This window comes from Oncorhynchus mykiss, chromosome 30 (genome assembly GCF_013265735.2).
Source record: "Oncorhynchus mykiss isolate Arlee chromosome 30, USDA_OmykA_1.1, whole genome shotgun sequence".
Taxonomy (NCBI): domain Eukaryota; kingdom Metazoa; phylum Chordata; class Actinopteri; order Salmoniformes; family Salmonidae; genus Oncorhynchus; species Oncorhynchus mykiss.
Genome location: NC_050570.1, coordinates 15,215,521 through 15,237,798, shown reverse-complemented (window position 1 = coordinate 15,237,798; position 22,278 = coordinate 15,215,521). Strand labels below are relative to the sequence as shown.

At 43.3% G+C, this 22,278-nt stretch overlaps 1 protein-coding gene across 1 annotated transcript; it reads right to left on the bottom strand.

Annotated features, from left to right (window-relative positions):
- Positions 1-1,709: 1,709 nt before the first annotated feature.
- On the bottom strand, positions 1,710-10,875 carry LOC110521400 (zinc finger protein 300). Its single transcript, XM_021598929.2, has 2 exons — positions 10,577-10,875; positions 1,710-3,593 (listed from the first exon to the last, which is right to left on the bottom strand). The coding sequence occupies exons 1-2, from the start codon at positions 10,752-10,754 to the stop codon at positions 2,353-2,355; spliced, it is 1,419 nt and encodes a 472-aa protein (XP_021454604.2). The 5' UTR covers positions 10,755-10,875; the 3' UTR covers positions 1,710-2,352.
- Between the last annotated feature and the right edge of the window lie 11,403 nt (positions 10,876-22,278).

Here is a 22,278-nt window from a genome sequence, read left to right as displayed (position 1 = left end):
GGAACACTTAAACAACACAATGTAACTCCAAGTCAATCACACTTCTGTGAAATCAAACTGTCCACTTAGGAAGCAACACTGATTGACAATAAATTTCACATGCTTTTGTGCAAATGGAATAGACAAAAGGTGGAAATAATAGGCAATTAGCGGTTCTGCAGACCACTTCTCAGTTCCTTCTCAGTTCCACTTCTCAGTTCCTATGCTTCCTGGCTGATGTTTTGATCACTTTTGAATGCTGGCGGTGCTTTCACTCTAGTGGTAGCATGAGACGGAGTCTACAACTCACACAAGTGGCTCAGGTAGTGCAGCTCATCCAGGATGGGACATCAATGCGAGCTGTGGCAAGAAGATTTGCTGTGTCTGTCAGCGTAGTGTCCAGAGCATGGAGGCGTCTCCTGGAGGCGCTACCAGGAGACAGGCCAGTACATCAGGAGACGTGGAGGAGGCCGTAGGAGGGCAACAACCCAGCAGCAGGACCGCTACCTCCGCCTTTGTGCAAGGAGGAGCACTGCCAGAGCCCTGCAAAATGACCTCCAGCAAGCCACAAATGTGCATGTGTCTGCTCAAACGGTCAGAAACAGACTCCATGAGGGTGGTATGAGGTCCCGACGTCCACAGGTGGGGGTTGTGCTTACAGCTCAACACCGTGCAGGACGTTTGGCATTTGCCAGAGAACACCAAGATTGGCAAATTTGCCACTGTGCTCTTCACAGATGAAAGCAGATTCACACTGAGCACGTGACAGAGTCTGGAGACGCCGTGGAGAACGTTCTGCTGCCTGCAAAATCCTCCAGCATGACAGGTTTGGCGGTGGGTCAGTCATGGTGTGGGGTGGCATTTCTTTGGGGGGCCGCACAGCCCTCCATGTGCTCGCCAGAGGTAGCCTGACTGCCATTAGGTACCGAGATGAGATCCTCAGACCCCTTGTGAGACCATATGCTGGTGCGGTTGGCCCTGTGTTCCTTCTAATGCAAGACAATGCTAGACCTCATGTGGCTGGAGTGTGTCAGCAGTTCCTGCAAGAGGAAGGCATTGATGCTATGGACTGGCCCGCCCGTTCCCCAGACCTGAATCCAATTGAGCACATCTGGGACATCATGTCTCGCTCCATCCGCCAACTGTCCAGGAGTTGGCGGATGCTTTAGTCCAGGTCTGGGAGATCCCTCAGGAGACCGCCACCTCATCAGGAGCATGCCCAGGCGTTGTAGGGAGGTCAAACAGGAACGTGGAGGCCACACACACTACTGAGCCTCATGTTGACTTGTTTTAAGGACATTACATCAAAGTTGGATCAGCCTGTAGTGTGGTTTTCCACTTTAATTTTGAGTGTGACTCTAAATCCAGACCTCCATGGGTTGATAAATTTGATTTCCATTGATAATTTTTGTGATTTTGTTGTCAGCACATTCAACTATGTAAAGAAAAAAGTATTTAATAATAATATTTCATTCATTCAGATCTAGGATGTGTTATTTTAGTGTTCCCTTTATTTTTTGAGCAGTGTATTATGTTTCACCGAGTTGTGACTGAACAACGACACATAATATAGAGCTGGCTGGGTTTTCTCTGCATCGCCAGGACAGAGAAACTACGTGTGTCACGAGAATTATGTTCTCAATATTCAAAACCCAATTCAATTAAACTACTCAGTCTGCAACCCAGAATTTGTAAGATACTGGTTGAATGAAACAGACGGGAGGCCCAGCTATGATAGTAAAAATGTTTATTCACGAGAGCGCTACTCCGTCAAAGCATAGAGTATACAAAACATCTACACTGAAGTGGATGTAACAAGTGATATCAATAAGGCACCAAAGCGTTCACCTTGGTTTTACCTGGTCAGTCTATTTAATGGAAAGAGCAGGTGTTCCTAATGTTTTGTACACTCAGTGTACATAATGTATAAGATTTCAAAAACAAAAATGTTTTAAGTACAAAGGGAGGAGTTTCCCAAATGACTTGTCATCCTATAACTAACAACTGCTCTCTGTTAGATAGTGATGGAGTTCTTACATTCAAGCAGTAATTCCGTCATATCTTATTCACCCACGAGTAGTGTTCTGAGACATCGACTCTCAATCTTCAGTCTCCAGACCTTTCCCCAAACAGCACACCGTTAAGTTCTCCCTTGTGTCTGATTGTTATTTAACGTACCTGATTGGGGAAATAATTTTCTAAATTGAGGGTATCTATTCTCTCCTCTGAGTCCTTAAGGGCACTTTCAGATTGGTGCCAGTGCAGAATCCTTTACCACAGTCACTATGGATACTGTTTCTCTCCAGTATGAATCCAAATGTTTTTAATCTCAGAAGGCCACTAGTGCTGAATCCTTTGCCACAAATGGCAATATTATTTATTCCCTGTGTGGGTCCTCATGTGTAATTTTACATGTCCACTCCGATTAAATGTTTTTCCACAATCAGGACAGCAAAAAGGCTTCTCCCCTGTGTGAATCATAATGTGTCTTTTCAGAGCGCTGCCAGTGCTGAATCCTTGGTCACAATCATGACAGCGATAAGGTTTCTCTCTTGTGTGGGTCCTCATGTGTGTTTTTAGATTTCCCTTCTGGTTGAATCCTTGGCCACAATGACAACAGCTATATGGTTTTTCCCCTGTGTGAATCCTCATGTGTATTTTTAGATCTCCATTCTGACTGAAACATGTGCAACAAATAGGGCATGAAAAAGGTTTCTCCCCGGTGTGAATTCTCATGTGTATTTTTAGACTTCCATTCTGTTTGAATCCTTTGCTACAATGACAACATCGAAATGGAGTCTCCCCAGTGTGGCTTCTCATGTGCACTATCAGCTTACTGTTCTTGCTGAACCCTTTACTACAGACATCACAACAAAAACTAGCTGTAATGTGAGTTTGGAAGTGACCTTCCATACTTTCTGTGGACTGAAAACATTTACCACAAACACCACAAATACCTTCTTTATCTTCATGAGTTTGCACATGTTTAATTAATGAACCCATTTGATGAAAAGACTTGCCACACAACTTACAACAGGGAGTAGAATTACTTTGGCTGGATGATTTCAGGAGGGACAACTGTGTAGATCTCTTATCCTTACTATTGATATGGGACATTTGTCCTTTTACCATCTTTGTTATTTTTGATTTGACTGACTTAAAACCTGAAGGAGGTCCTCCAGTCTCCCTACCACTGACACTTTGCCTGTTTTCACTCTGAACTATAGAGAAAGGCTGAGAGACACTGGTCGGTTCTGATTCTATGTAGTCCTCTCCACCAGGTTCTGTTTTGATATTTTCAGTTGTAGTACTGGGTAGAGTGTCTCTCTCTCCGTTTCTCTCCTTTTGGGCTTGATAGAGATGTGAGGGCTGAGTTGGGTCTTCATCACGATCACTTTTCACACAGACAGGATTGAATATGAATTCTATGGCATCTGCCTCAAGCCCTTGAATCTGCTCTTCCTCCTGACTGGTCCTGAGTTCCTCCTGCTCTTCTTTAATCTGTGTGGGCTCTGGGTCCTCCTGTCCCAGACTGGGGCTCCACTCCTGCTCACACTGATGCTGCTCAGGGGGAACATCTTCTTCAGAGACAGAGAGATTGAGCTGCTGGACATCTGGAAGAAAGGATGAAATAGAAAAGTCAATGACATTGCAGAACTACCTCCTGTCTGGTACGCCTGCAATAATTAACTTCTGCTAGTAAAGTATAAAGAAATGGGTCTTTCCATATGAATTCAAATCACCTTTTTGACTGCACCCCTTTTGATTTTAACAAAAAAACATCCCATACATTTTTGCCCATGAATGCCAAAACAAAGTTAACCCATTTTGCATACCCCAACCCTATCATGGGACAACCATATCTTTCTTCATCACTGAAAAATATAAGCTGAAAGTTTACAAACAGGGTTGCAAAACGATTTTTAACATTTCTTTAGAAAACGTTCAAATATTTTTTTTTTTTTTTTAAATAGCTGCACATTTATTAAATCTAAAAACAGAAATTTCACACAACTATTCATACCCTTTATTCAGTACTTGGTTAAAAACACCTTTGGCAGCGATTACAGCCTCAGGTATTTTTGGGTATGATGCTACAAGCTTGGCACACCTGTATTTGGGGAGTTTCTCCCATTCTTCTCTGCAGATCCTCAAGGTCTGTCCGGTTGGATGGGGAGTGTCGCTGCACAGCTATTTTCAGGTCTCTCCAGAGATGTTTGATTGGGTTCAAGTCTGTCCTCTGGCTAGGCCACTCAAGGACATTCAGAGACTTGTCCCAAAGCCACTCCTGCGTTGTCTTTGCTGTGTGCTTAGGGTTGTTTTCCTGTTAAAGGTGAATATTCTTCCCAGTCTGAGGTCCTGAGCAGGTTTATCATCAAGGAACTCTGCTCCATTCATCTTTCCCTCAAGCCTGACTAGTCTCCCAGTCCCTGCCGCTAAAAAACATCCCCACAACTTGATTCTGCCACCACCATGCTTCACCGTAGGGATGGTGCCAGGTTTTCTCCAGGTGTGATGCTTGGCATTCAGGCCAAAGAGTTCAATGTTGGTTTCATCAGACAAGAGAATCTTGTTTCTCATGGTCTGCGTGTCTTTATCTGTCTTTTGGCAAACTCCAAGCGGGCAGTCATGTACCTTTTATTGAGGAGTGGCTTTCATCTGGCCACTACCATAAAGGTCTGATTGGTGGTGTGCTGCAGATATGGTTGTCCTTCTGGAAGGATCTCCCATCTCCATGAAGGAACTCTGGAACTCTGTCAGAGTACCCATCGGGTTCTTGGTTACCTCCCTGGCCAAGGCCGTTCTCCACCGATTGCTCAGTTTGGTCGGGCGGCCAGCTCGAGGAAGAGTCTTGGTGGTTCCAAGCTTATTCCATTTAAGAATGAGGCCACTGTGTTCTTGGGGACCTTCAATGCTGCAGACATTTTTTGGGACCCGTCCCACGATGTGTGCCTCGACACTATCCTGTCGCGAAGCTCTACGGACAATACCTTTGACCTCATGGCTTGGTTTTAGCTCTGACATGCACTGTCAACGGTGGGACCTTATATAGACAAGTGTGTGTCTTCCCAAATCATGTTCAATCAATATAACTTACCACATGTGGACGCCAATAAAGTTGTAGAAACATAAAGGATGATCAATGGAAACAGGATGCACCTGAGCTCAGTTTCCAGTCTCATAGCAAAGGGTCTGAATACTTATGTAAATAAGGTATTTCAGTTTATTTTTAATACATTTTCAAAAAAACGGTTTACTTTATCATTATGGGGTATTGTGTGTAAATTGATGAGGGAAAAACATGGATTTATTCAATTTTAGAATAAGACTAACGTAACAAAATGTGGAAAAAGGGGTCTGAATACTTTCCGGATGCACTGTACATCCAGAAAGTAGAAACCATATAAAAAAAACCTGCATCTCCTCCTCTCCTGTGCGTTTGGTAGTGGTAATCGAGTGAGGATTGTAGTAGTTTACCTTCATTTGTAGCTAGTCCAGTAATAGCATTTCGCTACACTCGCATTAACATCTGCTAACCATGTGTATGTGACAAATTAAATTTGATTTGATTAATAGCAACACAGTGCAGTAATACCCACAAGGATGGAGTTACTTCTCATTTGTGGCGCAAAAACGTCAAGCTAGCTTTGATGTATGTACAAGATGGCGCCGACAGAGGGCCGCCTCTAGTCCTTAGGAAACTTTGCAGTATTTTGTTTTTTTCTGTATTATCTCTTAAATTGTTAGCCCAGAAAACTTTACGTGTTATTGGATATCAGAGCGACGTCAACTTACCAGCATTACGACGAGGAATACCACTTTCCCGAAGCGGATCCTTTGTCCAAACCACCCAGGGCATCTGAACAGATTCCAGAGGCTGACCCAGAACAATGTCGCCACAGAAGAGGTAGGCGGAGCGGCATTCTGGTCAGACTTCGGAGGCGCGCACACCACTCACCACTTCAGAGTATATTACTTGCTAATGTACAGTCTCTAGATAACAAGGTAGACGAGTTAGGGTAAGGGTTGCTTTCCAGAGAGACATCGGGGATTGTAACATACTCTGTTTCATGGAAACATGGCTCTCTCGGGATATGCTGTCGGAGTCGGTACAGCCAACGGGAATCTTTGTGCGTCGCGCCGACAGAAATAAACATCCCTCTGGGAAAAATAAGGGTGCTGGTATGATGCCGGGCAGTTGTCATACCAGGCGGTGATGCAACCGGTCAGAATGCTGTCAATGGTGCAGCTGTAGAACTTTGAGGATCTGGGGACCCATGTCAAATATTTCCAGTCTCCTGAGGGGGAAAAGGTTTTGTTGTGCCCTCTTCACAACTGTCTTGGGTGTGTTTGGACCATGATAGTTTGTTGGTGATGTGGACACCAAGGAACTTGAAACTCTCGAACCGCTCCACTACAGGCCTGTTGATGTTAATGGACTGAATTTTCCTGTAGTCCACGATCAGCTCCTTTGTCTTGCTCACATTGAGGGAGAGGTTGTTGTCCTCTGACATCCTCCCTATAGGCTGTCTCATCGTGTCGTCAGTGAACTTAATGATAGTGTTGGAGTCGTGTTTGGCCATGCAGTCGTGGGTGAACAGGGAGTAAAGGAGGGGACTAAGTACACACCCCTGAGGGGCCCCAGTGTTGAGGATCAGCGTGGCAGACGTGTTGTTGCCTACACTTACAACCTGGGGGAGGCCCGTCAGGAAGTCCAGGATACAGTTGCAGAGGGAGGTGTTTAGTCCAGGTTCCTTAGCTTAGTGATGAGCTTTGTGGACACTATGGTGTTGAACGCTGAGCTGTAGCCAATGAACAGCATTCTCACATAGGTGTTCCTTTTGTCCAGGTAGGAAATGGCAGAGTGATTGAGATTGTGTCATCTGTGGCTCTGTTGGGGCGGTTTGCGAATTAGAGTGGGTCTAGGGTATCTGGGAGGATGCTGTTGATGTGAGCCATGACCAGCCTTTCAAAGCACTTCATGGCTACCAACGTGAGTGCTACGGGGTGGTAATCATTTAGGCAGGTTACCTTCGCTTCCTTAGGCACAGGGACCACGGAAGACTTCGATGGCTTAGTATAACCAGTGGAAGTCAGGATTTGGAACGAGACTGACTGAAACCAGGTGCTGTGCAGTGCGTGAATGTGAAGCCTGCAATCTCTGTATCCTACCGGTACATCGCTGTGTCAGCAGTAATGGAGATAAACCGGGTAAATTCAATGTGGACTAACCTCACTATATGAAATGGCCTCTCCGTGGCTCTTCTTTGACTTTGGTAGCTAACTCTGCCGTCAAATCTTAGTCTCCGCTCTCATTACTTTATTTCTGCTGGCTTTTATGTTGTTGTGTTCTGTGGGTTCCTGCGTGTGCTAGACTAGTTGTTCTCTGGCTTACTACTCAACCATGTCAACTATGATGGTTGATTAGCTATGTTATTTAGCTGGCTAGGCTAACTTTAGCTGGCTGACATACCTCCATATACAGGTAACATCGGTTCGATGGCATTATGTTTTTCCAAAACTTTGGTTTACTTTAATGTAGCTGTAAGGCTGATCGGGCTAACATTAGCAGGCTAGTTGACTAGCAACACCACAAGCTGATTTGTGACAAATTCATAAAGTATTTGCTTTTGAGTAGGCAGAAGGTTTTACTGAAACCAGTATTCATAAGCGCAAACAATTTTGTTTAATTGTAAGTTAAACATTTGAGTTTACATTATAGGGAGTATTACGTCACACGCCACAAAATGTTTTTCCAGCATGACCCTCACATTCTTCTGAATTCTGATCAGTTTTATGTAAGTGAGGTGTAACTTTCCATTTGTAATATTGATGCGGATTCTAATTCTTGGATGCGTATTCAAAATCCATGTTACATGTGGTTATGTTTATGCAACCTAACCTCCTCCCAGCTGCCCACTGCACTGAGGCTAGGAAACACTGTCACCACCGATAAATCTACAATAATCGAGAATTTCAATAAGCATTTTTCTACGGCTGGCCATGCTTTCCACCTGGCTACCCCAGTCAACAGCTCTGCACCCGCTACAGCAACTTGGCCAAGCCTCCACATTTCTCCTTCACCCAAATCCAGATAGCTGATGTTCTGAAAGAGCTGCAAAATCTGGACCCCTACAAATCAGCTGGGCGAGACAATCTGGACCCTCTCATGCTAAAATTATCTGCCACAATTGTTGCAACCACCATTGCTAGCCTGTTCAAGCTCTCTTATCACCTGAGATCCCTAAAGGATTGGAAAGCTGTCATGGTCATCCCCCTCTTCAAAGGGGGAGACATTCTAGACCCAAACTGTTTCAGACCTATATCTATCCTACCCTGCCTTTCTAAAGTCTTCGAAAGCCATGTTAACAAAACAGATCACCGACCATTTCGAATCCCACCATACCTTCTCCGCTATGCAATCTGGTTTCCGAGCGGGTCATGGGTGCACCTCAGCCATGCTCAAGGTCCTAAACGATATAACCGCCATCGATAAAAGACAATACTGTGCAGCAGTCTTCATCGAACCGGCCAAGGCTTTCGACTCTGTCAATCACTGCATTCTTATTGGCAGACTCAACAGCCTTGGTTTCTCAAATGACTGCCTCACCTGGTTCACCAACTACTTCTCAGATAAGAGTTCAGTGTGTCAAATCGGAGGGCCTGTTGTTCAGACTTTTGGCAGTCTCTATGGGGGTGCCACAGGGTTCAATTCTCGTACCGACTCTTTTCTCTGCATTCATCAATGATGTCGCTCTTGCTGCTGGTGATTCTCTGATCCACCTCTTCGCAGACACCATTCTGTATACTTCTGGCCCTTCTTTGGACACTGTGTTAACAAACCTCCAGACGAGCTTCAATGCCATACAGCAATCCTTCCGTGGCCTCCAACTGCTCTTAAATGCAAGTAAAACTAAATGTATGCTCTTCAACCGATCGCTGCCCACACCCGCCCGCCTAGCATCACTACTCTGGACGGTTCTGACTTAGGTATGTGTAGTTGTCCACATATTCTAAGTGTCTGGTTAGACTGTAAACTCTCCTTCCAGACTCACCTTAAGCAGCTCCAATCCAAAATTAAATCTAGAAACGGCTTCCTATTTTGCAACAAAGCATCCTTCACTCATGCTGCCAAACAATAGCCTACCGATCCTTGACTTCGGCGATGTCATTTACAAAATAGCCTCCAACACTCTACTCAGCAAATTGGATGTAGTCTATCACAGTGCCATCTGTTTTGTCACCAAAGCGCCATATACTACCCACCACTGCGACCCGTATGCGCTTGTTGGCTGGCCCTCGCTTCATATTCGTAGCCAAACCCACTGGCTCCAGGTCATCTATAGGTCTTTGCTAGGTAAAGCCCAGCCTTATCTCAGCTTACTGGTCACCATTGCAGCACCCACCCCTAGCACGTGCTCCAGCAGGTATATTTCACTGGTCATCCCCAAAGCCATTTCCTTTCAGTTCTCTGCTGCCAATGACTGGAACGAATTGCAATTTTTTATTTTTTCAAAATGTATTTAAATCACTGAAGCTGGAGTCATATCTCCTTCACTAACTGTAAGCATCAGCACTCAGAGCAGCCTACCATCATTGCACCTGTACACAGCCTATCTGTAAATAGCCCACCCAACTACCTCATCCCCATATTGTTATTATACCCCAGTATTGCACCCTAGTATTTCTACTTCCAGATTCATCTTCTGCACATCTATCACTCCAGTTTAATTGCTACATTGTAATTATTTTGCCACTATGGCCTATTTACTGCCTTACCTCCCTAATCTTACTAGATTTGCACACACTGTATATAGATTTTTCTATTGTGTTATTGACTGTATGTTTGTTTATCCCATGTGTTGTTTGTGTCGCACTGCTTTGCTTTATCTTGGCCAGGTCGCAGTTGTAAATGAGAACTTGTTCTCAACTGGCCTACCTGGTTAAATAAAGGTGAAATAAAAAAAAATGCCAAATTGATTAGTCACAGGAATCCGGACTAATAAAGCCAATGCAACTACCTGTTTTACTAAAGGTAGGCCCACTACATGGATGGACATATATACATTTCCATCTCTATCTTTGGTTCAGATGTGGTGCAGTAATTATATATTTCTAACGTTCATTCAAAACCGAAAATGAACCCGATTTCAACTTCCGGAAAATAGATGTTCAACGTCCAGAAAATATGCATTTTAAACGCCCAGAAAATGTATTTTCACATTTCATCAAGAAATTTAAATTAACTTCAAAGTCTCTAGACAACACTTCCCTATTGTCATTTGCGGGGTTGTAGGAGGGCAACAATTTTTTGTCTCGCCTAAGGCGGCAGAACGGCCAGGACCGCGCCTGTCAATACAATCTTTGCCTTTACCTTCCGAATGGTTGATAATTCTGATCCAATATTCACATTCTTACCATTTTGCCATGGACAAACATGTAGCTAACTTAGTTTCGTTCAAATTAAAAAAGGTGCGGCCAAAAAAGTCCCCTTTTTGATTGACTAATCCTAAACTTAATCTACAAAATAACCACCTTTGCTCCAATGTCCTATAAAATGAAGGTTGAGTTAGACAAACGTAATGGGTTGGCCTACCTGCTCTGTGTAGGTTTATCTCAGGTTGAAGAACAATGTCAATGTCGAGCAGACTCTGTAGACGGAACACCTCCTCCTCATACTCTGCAATAGTTTTTTCAACAACCCCTAATATCTCCTCAGCAGCAGCTGTTAATCTCTCGTTGAGGAAAGCCCTCAATAACTTTATTTTAGACATTTGTAGAAAATGCAAGTTAAGTAGCTAGTTTGCCAGACAGATAGCGCGTTGTGTTGTTTTCATCACGTCCGGCATCAGCGACAAAAGCATCCGGTTGCGAAAGGTCGTCACTAGTTACTACAGCCACAAAGTCTTCATAATGGCTAAATCCCGCCTATTTCTACAATTCCTCTTCTTAAAGTACCCCCCCTCGACCTAATTTCCCTTCAAAGAGAGGAAATGTATGGCGGACCAAATCTACTGTAATTAAAAATAAATAAATAAATGCACACATAAATATATATACACATCTAACACATCATTGGTTGATCAATGCCAAAGCGCGCTGCTCGATAGCATTTGCCAAGGGATGTTAGGCTATCTATATAAGTTATCCTGAATGAGCTTTTGTGCCAAATACATGCTTATGGGCATGTGGCAGCAGTGTGTCGGAGAGAGGGTCCTGAAAAAGTAGAGAAAGATGGGTCAAGGGGGAGGGATCCTGAGAGGAGTGGTGTGAGTAATAGATACTATATGTTTTCATTTCAGTCTCCTCCATTTCCACTAATTGAAGTTCATTGTAAGGATTGTTTTATATTAATAGTGTAAATTGAACAGCTATACAGAAAGACTCATGTGAAGGCCTAATTACAAAGGAGGAACCTCTAGATGCAATTTCTGTATTTGTATTTCTGACCGATCCTCATTAGCTGCTGCATTGATAGCAGCTGCTCTTTCTGGGGTCCAGCAAAATTAAGGCAGTTTATACAATTTTAAAAACATTACAATACATTCACAGATTTCACAACACACTGTGTGTCCTCAGGCCACTATTCCACCACCATCACATACATTGGCAATAAAAAGTATGTGTACCCTTGGAATTACCTGGATTTCTGCATAAATTGGTCATACAATTTGATATGATCTTCATCTAAGTCACAACAATAGACAAACACAGTCTGCTTAAACTAATAACACACACACAATTACATGTTAATATCTTTATTGAACACACCATGTAAAAATTCACAGTGTAGGGTGGGAAAAGTATGTGAACCCTTGGATTTAATAACCGGTTGACCCTCCTTTGGCAGCAATAACCTCAACCAAACGTTTTAAGTTGTTGCGGATGTAACAGATGTGAAACGGCTAGCTTAGTTAGCGTGGGCGCTAAATAGCGTTTCAATCAGTGACGTCACTTGCTCTGAGACCTTGAAGTAGTAGTTCCCCTTGCTCTGCAAGGGCCGCGGCTTTTGTGGAGCGATGGGTAACGATGCTTCGAGGGTGACTGTTGATGTGTGCAGAAGGTCCCTAGTTCGCGCCCGGGTATGGGCGAGGGGACGGTCAAGACGAGTACTGTTACACGGATCAAGAATATTGCTGAACTGAAACAGTTTTATAAAGTGGAATGGTCCAAAATTCCTCCGGACCATTGTGCACGTCTGATCCGCAACTACTGTGGTAGAAAATCGGTTCAAATATGACATAATCAAGAACTTTGAATTCAATTATAGACCTTTAATACAAGAGTATAGCAAGCTGGAGTGCTCCGCGGAACACACACTTTTCAGAGTTTTCTGGCTCTGACTTTATACACATACATAAGCCCATCCTACAAGCACATGAAGTTACATTCCAATTCGTGCATCCTGCTTGTTCAGCCCAACAACGCCCACATCTGCCCTCCGTCAGATCACAATGATGACAAGACCCCTGCTTTGTCCCTTCACTCAGCTTAATGCGTTCCTTTGTATGTGTGTTATCTGGGATCAGGAGACTAAGTGTCTCCTCTGAGTTTAGCGTGCTCAGCTATACTAAAAATACTACACATTCCTCTATGCTATAGGCTTGCTTTGTCCCTGCACTTAGCTCAATGTGTGTCTTTATCTCGGATCAATAGACTGTGTGTCTCCTCTAGTTTTAGTGTGTCCAGCTGTCCTATACATCTTATGCGTTTGTCTATGTGTTCTATTTGCTCCCACACTACAGAAAACATTTGGTTGTCGTAGCAGTTGGACGTGTGTTTGTTTTGTCCCATGTAAATAGTCGGTTTCATCATTTTTGTTCCGTATTATTTTAATCTCACATTCCATCGATGATCTAAATATACTTTCCTGCAACCCGCCTCACCCAATGTGGTATGGATCTGCGATTTTTATACGTTATAACTGGAACCTCCATCAGAAGCAAGCCAGCTAACTAGCTACTAGCTAGTAGTCACTGTCAACCACAGCTAGCGGTCTTCACCTTTAGCTCAGACACCAGCTAGCATTAGTTCGGGCAATACCTGCCAGTCTGCACAGCGCGATATCAACCCAGAGCATATCGGACTGCTTTTCTCTACCACATCACCGGATTCCTGCAGCAAGCTCTGGGCCATTACACTGGATCATTCCAGCTAGTTAGCTGCAACCGAGTGGCTACCGCTGGCTAACGCCTCTGTCCCGAAGAACGCATCAGTTAGCCTTGAGCTAGCCTCGAGCTAGGCCCATCTCCCGACTAGCCGAAGAGGTATACCCGCTAATTCGTGGGCTACAATACCTCTTTTGCCAATTGGCCTGGACCCTTTATTGCCGACACGGAGCACTGCCGATCCATCACGACTGGTCTGCCGACGTAATCGTCAGATGCGGTTTCAACAGGCTATTCCGTTGCGATGTTACCGAAGACCCATCCACTATCCCCGGCCTGCTAGCTTTCTGAACACCGTGCCTCCCGATCGCCGAGCATAGTAGCGACTACCGAATGGCTCCCAGACTAAACTATTGCTGCTCACTGGACACTATGATCACTCGGCTACATATGCCTCTCTCATGTCAATATGCCTTGTCTTCTGCTGTTTTGGTTAGTTATTGTTTTATTTCACTTTAGAGCTGGTAGTCCAGTTCAACATGCCTTAGATAGTTATTTTGTCACACACCTCACACATGGGAGACCTCACCTGGCTTAGCTGGTGTCTCCAGTGATGCAAGCTCTCTCATCATCACTCAATAAATAGGTTTACCCCCACTGTACTCACATCCTACCATACCCTTGTCTGTACATTATGCCCTGAATCTATTCTACCATGCCCAGAAATCTGCCCCTTTAATTCTCTGTTCCCAACGCACTAGACGACCAGTTCTTATAGCCTTTAGCCATACCCTTATCCTACTCCTCCTCTGTTCCTCTGGTGATGTAGAGGTTAACCCAGGCCCAGTAGCCCCCAGCATCACACATATTCCCCAGGTGCTGTCATTTGTTGTCTTCTGTAACCGTAAAAGCCTTGGTTTCATGCATGTTAACATCAGAAGCCTCCTCCCTAAATTTGATTTATTCACTGCTTTAGCACAATCCGCCAACCCCGATGACCGAGCCGTGTCTGAATCCTGGCTTAGGAAGGCCACCGAAAATTTTGAAATTTCCATCAACTACAACATTTTCCTTCAAGTTAGAACTGCCAAAGGGTGCAGAGTTGCAATCTACTGCAGATAGCCTGCAGTGTTCTGTCATACTATCCAGGTCTGTGCCAAAACAGTTTGAGCTTCTACTTTAAAAAATCCACACTTCCAGAAATAAGTCTCTCACTGTTGCCACTTGTTATAGACCCCCCTCAGCCCCCAGCTGTGCACTGGACACCATATGTGAATTGATTTCCCACCATCTATCTTTAGAGTTCATACTGTTAGGTGAACTAAACTGGGATATGTTTAGCACCCTGGCCGTCCTACAATCTAAGCTAGATGCCCTCAATCTCACACAAACAATCAAGGAACCTACCCGGTACAACCCTGAATCCGTAACCATGGGCACCCTCATAGATATCATCCTGACCAACTTGCCCTCTAAATACACCTCTGCTGTCTTCAACCAGGATCTCAGTGATCACTGCCTCATTGCCTGCGTCTGTAATGGGCCCGCGGTCATTCGACCACCCCTCATCACTGTCAAACACTCCCTAAAACACTTCAGCGAGCTGGCCTTTCTAATTGACCTGGCCCGGGTTTCCTGGAAGGATATTGACCTCTTCCTGTCAGTAAAGGATGCCTGGTTGTTCTTTATAAGTGTTTTCCTCACCATCTTAAATAAGCATGCCCCGTTCAAAAAATGTTGAACTAAGAACAGATATAGCCCTTGGTTCACTCCAGACTTGACTGCCCTTGACCAGCACAAAAAAATCCTGTGGTGTACTGTATTAGCATCGAATAGCCCCCACAATATGCAACTTTTCAGAGAAGTCAGGAACCAATATACACAGTAAGTTAGGAAAGCTAAGGCTAGCTTTTTCAAACAGAACTTTACATCCTGTAGCACTAATTCCAAAAGGTTTTTGGACACTGTAAAGTCCATGGAGAATAAGAGCACCTCCTCCCAGCTGCCCACTGCACTGAGGCTAGGAAATACTGTCACCACCGATAAATCTAGACGACTCTGGACGATTCTGACTTAGAATATGTGGACAACTACAAATACCTAGGTGTCTGGTTAGACTGCAAACTCTCCTTCCAGACTCACATTAAGCGTCTTCGATCCAAAATTAAATCTAGAATCGGCTTCCTGTATGCTCTCGTTGGCTGGCCCTCGCTACATATTCGTCGCCAAACCCACTGGTTCCAGGTCATCTATAAGTCTTTGCTAGGTAAAGCCCTGCCTTATCTCAGCTCACTGGTCACAATAGCAACACCCACCCGTAGCATGCGCTCCAGCAGGTATATTTCACTGGTCATCCCCAAAGCCAACTCCTCCTTTGGCCGCCTTTCCTTCCAGTTCTCTGCTGCCAATGACTGGAACGAATTGCAAAAATCATTGAAGCTGGAAACTTATTTCTCCCTTACTAACTGTAAGCATCAGCTGTCAGAGCAGCCTACCGATCACTGAACCTGTACACAGCCCATCTGTAAATAGCACACCCAACTACCTCATCCCCATATTATTATTATTTTTGCTCCTTTGCACCCCAGTATCTCTACTTGCACATCATCATCTGCACATCTATCACTCCAGTGTTAATGCTAAATTGTAATTATTTTGCCACTATGGCCTATTTATTTCCCTACCTCCCTAACCTTACTACATTTGCACACACTGTACATATATTTTTCTATTGTGTTATTGACTGTACGTTTGTTTATCCCATGTGTAACTCTGTGTTGTTGTTGTTTGTGTCGCACTGCTTTGCTTTATCTTGGCCAGGTCGCAGTTGTAAATGAGAACTTGTTCTCAACTGGTCTACCTGGTTAAATAAAGGTGAAATAAATCAATAACATTTTTGAAAACTAGGGCCTGTAGGACCTGCCTTGTTGATAGTGTTGTTAAGAAGGCAGAGCAGCGCTTTATTTTGGACATACTTCTCCCCATCTTATCTACTATTGTATCAATATGTTTTGACCATCCAGGGTTACTCCAAGCAGTTTAATCATCTCAACTTGCTCAATTTCCACATTATTTATTACAAGATTTAGTTGAGGTTTAGGGTTTAGTGAATGTTTTGTCCCAAATGCAATGCTTTTAGTTTAAAAAATATTTATGGCTAATTTATTCCTTGCCATCCACTCTAAAACTAACTGCAACTCTTTAGTTGAATGTTGCAGTAATTTCAGTCGCTGTAGTAGCTGACGTGTATAGTGTTGAGTGATCTGCATATATATACACTCTGGCTTTATTAAAAGTCAGTGGCATGTCGTTAGTAACAAAAAATGTAAAAAGGAAGGGGCCTAAAGAGCTAACATGGGGAATTCCTGATTCTACCTGGATTATGTTTCAGAGGTTTCCATTAAAGAACACCCTCTGTGTTCTGTTAGACAAGTAACTCTTTATCCGCTTTTAGCAGTGGGTGTAAAGCCATAACACATACATTTGTCCAGCAGCAGACTATGACCGATCATGTCAAATGTTAGACTTCAGTGTAGCATTTGACAAGACAGCCCCCATAATCATTTTATTATCAGCCAATCAATTTCTCTCAGCCAATCATCAGTCATTTGTGTAAGTGCTGTGCTTGTTGAGTGTCCTTCCCTTTAAGCGTGCTGAAAGTCTGTTTGTCAATTTGTTTACTGTGAAATAGCATTGTATCTGGTCAAACACAATTTTTTCCCAGAAGTTTACTAAGGGTTGGTAACAGGCTGATTGGTCGGCTATTTGAGCCAGTAAAGGGGGCTTTACTATTCTTGGGTAGCGGAATGACTTTAGGCCTGAGGGCACAAGTAGGCTTAAATTGAAGATGTGGCAAATAGGAGCGGCAATATCGTCTGCTATTATCCTCAGAAATTTCAGACCCTGGTGGCTTGTCAATGTTGATAGACAACAACATTTTTTTCCACCTCTTCCACACTGACTTTACAGAATTCAAAAGTACAATTATTGTTTTTCATAACTTGGTCCGATATACTTGGATCTGTAGTGCCAACATTTGTTGCTGGCATGTCATCCTTAGGTTTGCTTATCTTTCCAATGAAAAAGTCATTAAAATAGTTGACAATATCAGTGGGCTTTGTGATGATTGAGTCATCTGATTCAGTGAATGATGGAGCCGAGCTGGCTTTTTTCCCCAAAATGTAATTTATGGTGCCCCAAAGCTTTTTACTATCATTCTTAAATTAAAGCCTTCAAGTCTGGGACAATTCCAGGGCTGGATGGCATACCAGTTAAGGTACTGTATATCAAAAAAAAAATTTTTTACTCAAAGGTCCGTTATTAACATGTTTTAACCACTTCTATAAAAATGTAAGACTGTCAGATACTCAACAGGAAGGTCTGATTTCACTATTACTGAAACAGGACCCAGATGGTAAATATAAAGACCCAGTCCACCTAAAAAACTGGAGACCCCTTACACTTCAGTGTTGTGATGCCAAAATCCTAGCAAAATGCATAGCACATAGAATTAAAAAGGTGTTGTTGTATGTTATTCATCCTAATCAGAGATAATATAAGAGAAGTACTGGAAACAATAGAACACTATGAAACATCTGGGAAACCAAGCCTGGTATTCATAGCTGACTTTGAAAAGGCCTTTGTTAAAGTACGATATATACAGTGCCTTCAGAAAGTATTCAGACCCCTTGACTTTTTCCATATTTTGTTACATTACAACCTTATTCTAAAATGGATACAAAATGTAAAAATCTGCAGCAAACTACACAAAATACCCGATAAAAAAAAATCCCAAAATGTTCTTCGATTTTTTTTGCTAGTTTATAAAAAATAAAAAACAGAACTCTCTTATTTACATAAGTATTCAGACCCTTTGCTACGAGACTATCCGAGCATAAACCAAGCCATGAGGTCAAAGAAATTGCCCGTAGAGCTCAGAGACAGAACTGTGTCGAGGCACCGATCTGGGGAAGGGTACCAAATAATGTCTGCAGCATTAAAGGTGCCCAAGAACACAGTGGCCTCCATCATTCTTAAATGGAAGAAGTTTGGAAAAACCAAGCCTCTTCATAGAGCTGGCTGCCCGGCCAAACGGAGAAATCGGGGGAGAAGGGGCTTGGTCAGGGAGGTGACCAAGAACCCGATGGTCACTCTGAAAGAGCTCCAGAGTTCCTCTGTAGAGATGGGAGAACTTTCCAGGAAGGACAACCATCTCTGTAGCACTCCACCAATAAGGCCTTTATTGTAGTGGCCAGACGGAAGCCACTCCTCAGTAAAAGGCACATGACTGCCCGCTTGGAGTTTGCCAAAAGGCACTCAGACCATGAGAAACAAGATTCTCTGGTCTGATGAAACAAAAATTGAACTCTTTGGCCTGAATGCCAAGTGTCACATCTGGAGGAAACCTGGCACCATCCCTACGGTGAAGCATGGTGGTGGCAGCATCATGCTGCGGGGATATTTTTCAGCGGCAGAGACTGGGAAACTAGTCAGGATCGAGGGAAAGATGAATGAAGTACAGGGAGATCCTTGATGAAAACCTGCTCCAGAGCGCACACAACCTCTGACTGAGGCAAAGGTTCACCTTCCAACAGGACAACGACCCTGAGCAAACAGCCAAGACAATGCTGAATGTCCTTGAGCGGCCCAGCCAGAGCCCGGACTTGAACCCAATAGAACTGCTCTGGAGAGACCTGAAAATGGCTGTGCAGTGATGCTCCCCATCTAACCTGACAAATATATTTGGCTAAGGTCAATGTAAACCTCCGACTTCAACTGTCAGTATTCAGACCCTTTACTCAGCACTTACAGCCTCGGGTCTTCTTGGGTATGACACTACAAACTTTGCACACCTGTATTTGGGAAGTTTCTCCCATTCTTCTCTGTGGATCCTCTCAAGCTCTGTCAGGTTGGATGGGGAGCGTCGCTGCACAGCTATTTTCAGGTCTCGCCAAAGATATTAGATCGGGTTCAAGTCCGGGCTCTGGCTATGCCACTCAAGGACATTCAGAGACTTGTTCCGAAGCCACTCCTGCAGTGTCTTGGCTGTGTGCTTAGGGTCATTGTCCTGTTGGAAGGTGAACCTTCGCCCCAGACTGAGGTCTCAAGCGCTCTGGAGCAGGTTTCATCAAGGATCTCGCTGAACTTTGCTCCGTTCATCTTCCCTCAATCCTCATTAATCTCCCAGTCCCTGCAGCTGAAAAACATCCCTACAGCGTGATGCTACCACCACCACGCTTCACCTTAGGGATGGTGCCAGGTTTCCTCCGGACGTGACACTTAGCATTCAGGCCAAAGTTCAATCTTGGTTTCATCAGACCAGAGAATCTTGTTTCTCATGGTCTGAGAGTCCTTTAGGTGCCTTTAGGCAAACTCCAAGTGGGCTGTCATATGCCATTTACTGAGGTGTGGCTTCCGTCTAGCCACTCTACCATAAAAGCCTTATTGGTGGAATGCTGCAGAGATGGTTGTCCTTCTGTAAGTTTCTCCCATCTCCACAGAGGAACTCTGGAGCTCTGTCAGAGTGACCATCGGGTTCTTGGTCACCTCCCTGACTAAGACCCTTCTCCCCCGATTTCTCAGTTTGGCATTTCAATGGTTCCAATGTTTCATAAAAGTGCAATGAACAGTCAGGGGAAAGAAAAATGTGCAGGTAAAGACACCTCACAATGAACATGTGTTATCAACATTTATTCTGTTATACAAAGGCAGATAAAATGTACAATCCCTAGAATATTTAAAAAAACATGTTTCAGAAGGTTCATTTACAGTATATGAATGGGTCCACTTGAGCATAGCACAACAATTTTCCTAATGCTTGTCAAAACATGGAAACAAAATAAAAATGTATTTTCCCTCAGAGTGGATATTGGCATCAAGCTCAGAGGTAATAATAATGGTAAGATTATTTCAGCTCCTAACTGATATACAAAGTTATTGATATTGCGAAAACTACTTTATAGGGCAATTCCATGGTAACGGAATTCTGCCAAACCAAAACCATTGATTTCCTAAGTTTAACAAACCATACAACTATATACACAATGACTACTTTTAACAATTTACACAGTAAATAAAATAAAAACACATTTACTAGAAAAACTGTGCAGATGCCAAGTTTGGTAACATAATTACAGTATAAAACTCAGTTTTATTCTGTTACCACACTTTGGATCTGCACAGTTCTTTCTGTAAATGTGTTTTTGTAAAATCCTCTGTGGAAATTGTTAAAAGGTGGTCCTTGTGCGTAGAGTTACCATGGAATTGCCCTTTAACAACTTCATAACAGATGTAATGTGGCAAATTTCAACATATTGACAAAAACATATTTTATGTAGAGATGGAGGACATAGTTTCAAATGTCTTTCTGTCATCCTATAACTAATGACCAGGGACTACTGTCGTTCAGAAATACAGACTGCTCTCTGTCAGACAGTGGTGTTGAAGTTGTAATTCAGTCATATTTTATTCACCTAAGAGTGGAATATACAATGCCTTCACAAAGTATTCATACCCCTTGACTTATACCACATTGTGTTGTGTTACAGCCTGAATTCAAATTTGATTAAATAAATCATTCTCACCTATCTACACACAATACCCTCTTACAACAAAGTGAAAACATGTTTTTACTGAAAATGAAACACACCCATAACTAATTTACAAAAGTATTCACACCTCTTTGCTATGACATTCTAAATTGAGCTCAGGTGCATCCAATTTCCTTTGATCATCTTTGAGATATCGCTACAACTTGGAGTCCACCTGTGGCCAATTCAATTGTTTGGAGATGATTTAGAAAGAAACAGACCTGTCTATATAAGGTCCTACAGTTGACAGTACATGTCAGAGCAGAAACTATACCATGAAGTCCAAGGAATTGTCCGTAGAGCTCCACTGTGATGAGACATATCTGGGGAAGGGTATAAAACAATTTATAGTGTGAATGTTTGATTGAGCACAGTGGTCTCAATCATTGGGAAATTGAAAAAATATGGAACTACCCTGACTTTGGCTAGAGCTGGCCGTCCGACCAAACTGAGCAACCGGGCAAGAAGGACCTTGATCAGGCAGGACACCAAGAACCCAATGACCACTCCGACAGAACTACGGAGTTCCTTGGCTGAGATGGGAGAACCTGCAAGAAGGATAACAGTCTCTATGGCACCTCACCAATCTGGGCTTTATGGGAGAGTGACCAGATGGAAATGCAAGGGAATTCTGCCCTATGTTCATACAAGAGACCACGGGAAACTTCCTTGATCAGAGGTTAGTTTGTTTAATAAGGATTGCAAGCCGGATTCCAACCTGGAGTATACACTTACAGTAATTTGCAAGTAACACAGTTCAAAAGATGGTGTTTTCCCTTTTTATCCCCAACTGAGGTTCACCTCACCCAGGGTAATGTCCCTTAACTTTAATACCATATAAGCTCATAATTAATAGTTGCAAATACAAAGATGTTTCTGCTAAGCGGAGTTCATTGTAATTTGCAGTTCGTTTCCCAATCCTTCTTCCTCCTATTGCTATCATGTGCTAGCAGAAGTAAGACTGGAACACAGCCTCAACAGGAACTGAAAGTATAGTTTTAACAAACACGCATATGACTTTTGTAGAGTTTACCTCTTCATCATGCACTTACAGTGTCTACCACTGATTCTTAATCTCAAGCTAAAGCAAAACATTAATCATTGTACTTTTGTAATTACAGGTGGTCCTATAATGTACAGATGTTATAAAATTCCTTTCAGAAGCCACTCCTGGGGAAAAAGGCACCTGACAGCAAGCAGGGAGTTTGCAAAAAGGCACATGAAAGACTGAGCATAAGGCAAAAGATTCTGTGATCTGATGAGCCAAAAAGTTTACTCTTTATCCTGAATGCAAAGTGCTATGTCTGGAGAAAACCTGACAGAGCTCATCACCTGTCTAACACCATCCCTACCGTGAAGCATGGTGGCGGCAGCATCATGCTATGGGGATGCTTTTCAGCGGCAGGGACAGGGAGACTGGTAAGGATAGATGGAACAATGAATGGAGCCAAATACAGGCAAATCCTTGATGAGAACCTGCTTCAGAGTGCAAATGACCTTAGACTGGGGCAAAGGTTTACTTTCCAACAGGACAATGACCCCAAGCATATAGCCAAAGTAATACTGGAATGGCTTCAGAACAAGAATATGAAAGTCCTTGA

What these genes read in the sequence shown, in the direction of transcription:
- LOC110521400 (XM_021598929.2), bottom strand. Translation starts at nt 10,754, where the DNA reads ATGTCTAAAATAAAGTTATTGAGGGCTTTCCTCAACGAGAGATTAACA. An exon ending in GATAAACCTACACAGAGCAG is followed by an intron (nt 3,594 to 10,576) that starts GTAGGCCAACCC and finishes CCTTTCTTCCAG; the next exon opens with ATGTCCAGCAGCTCAATCTC.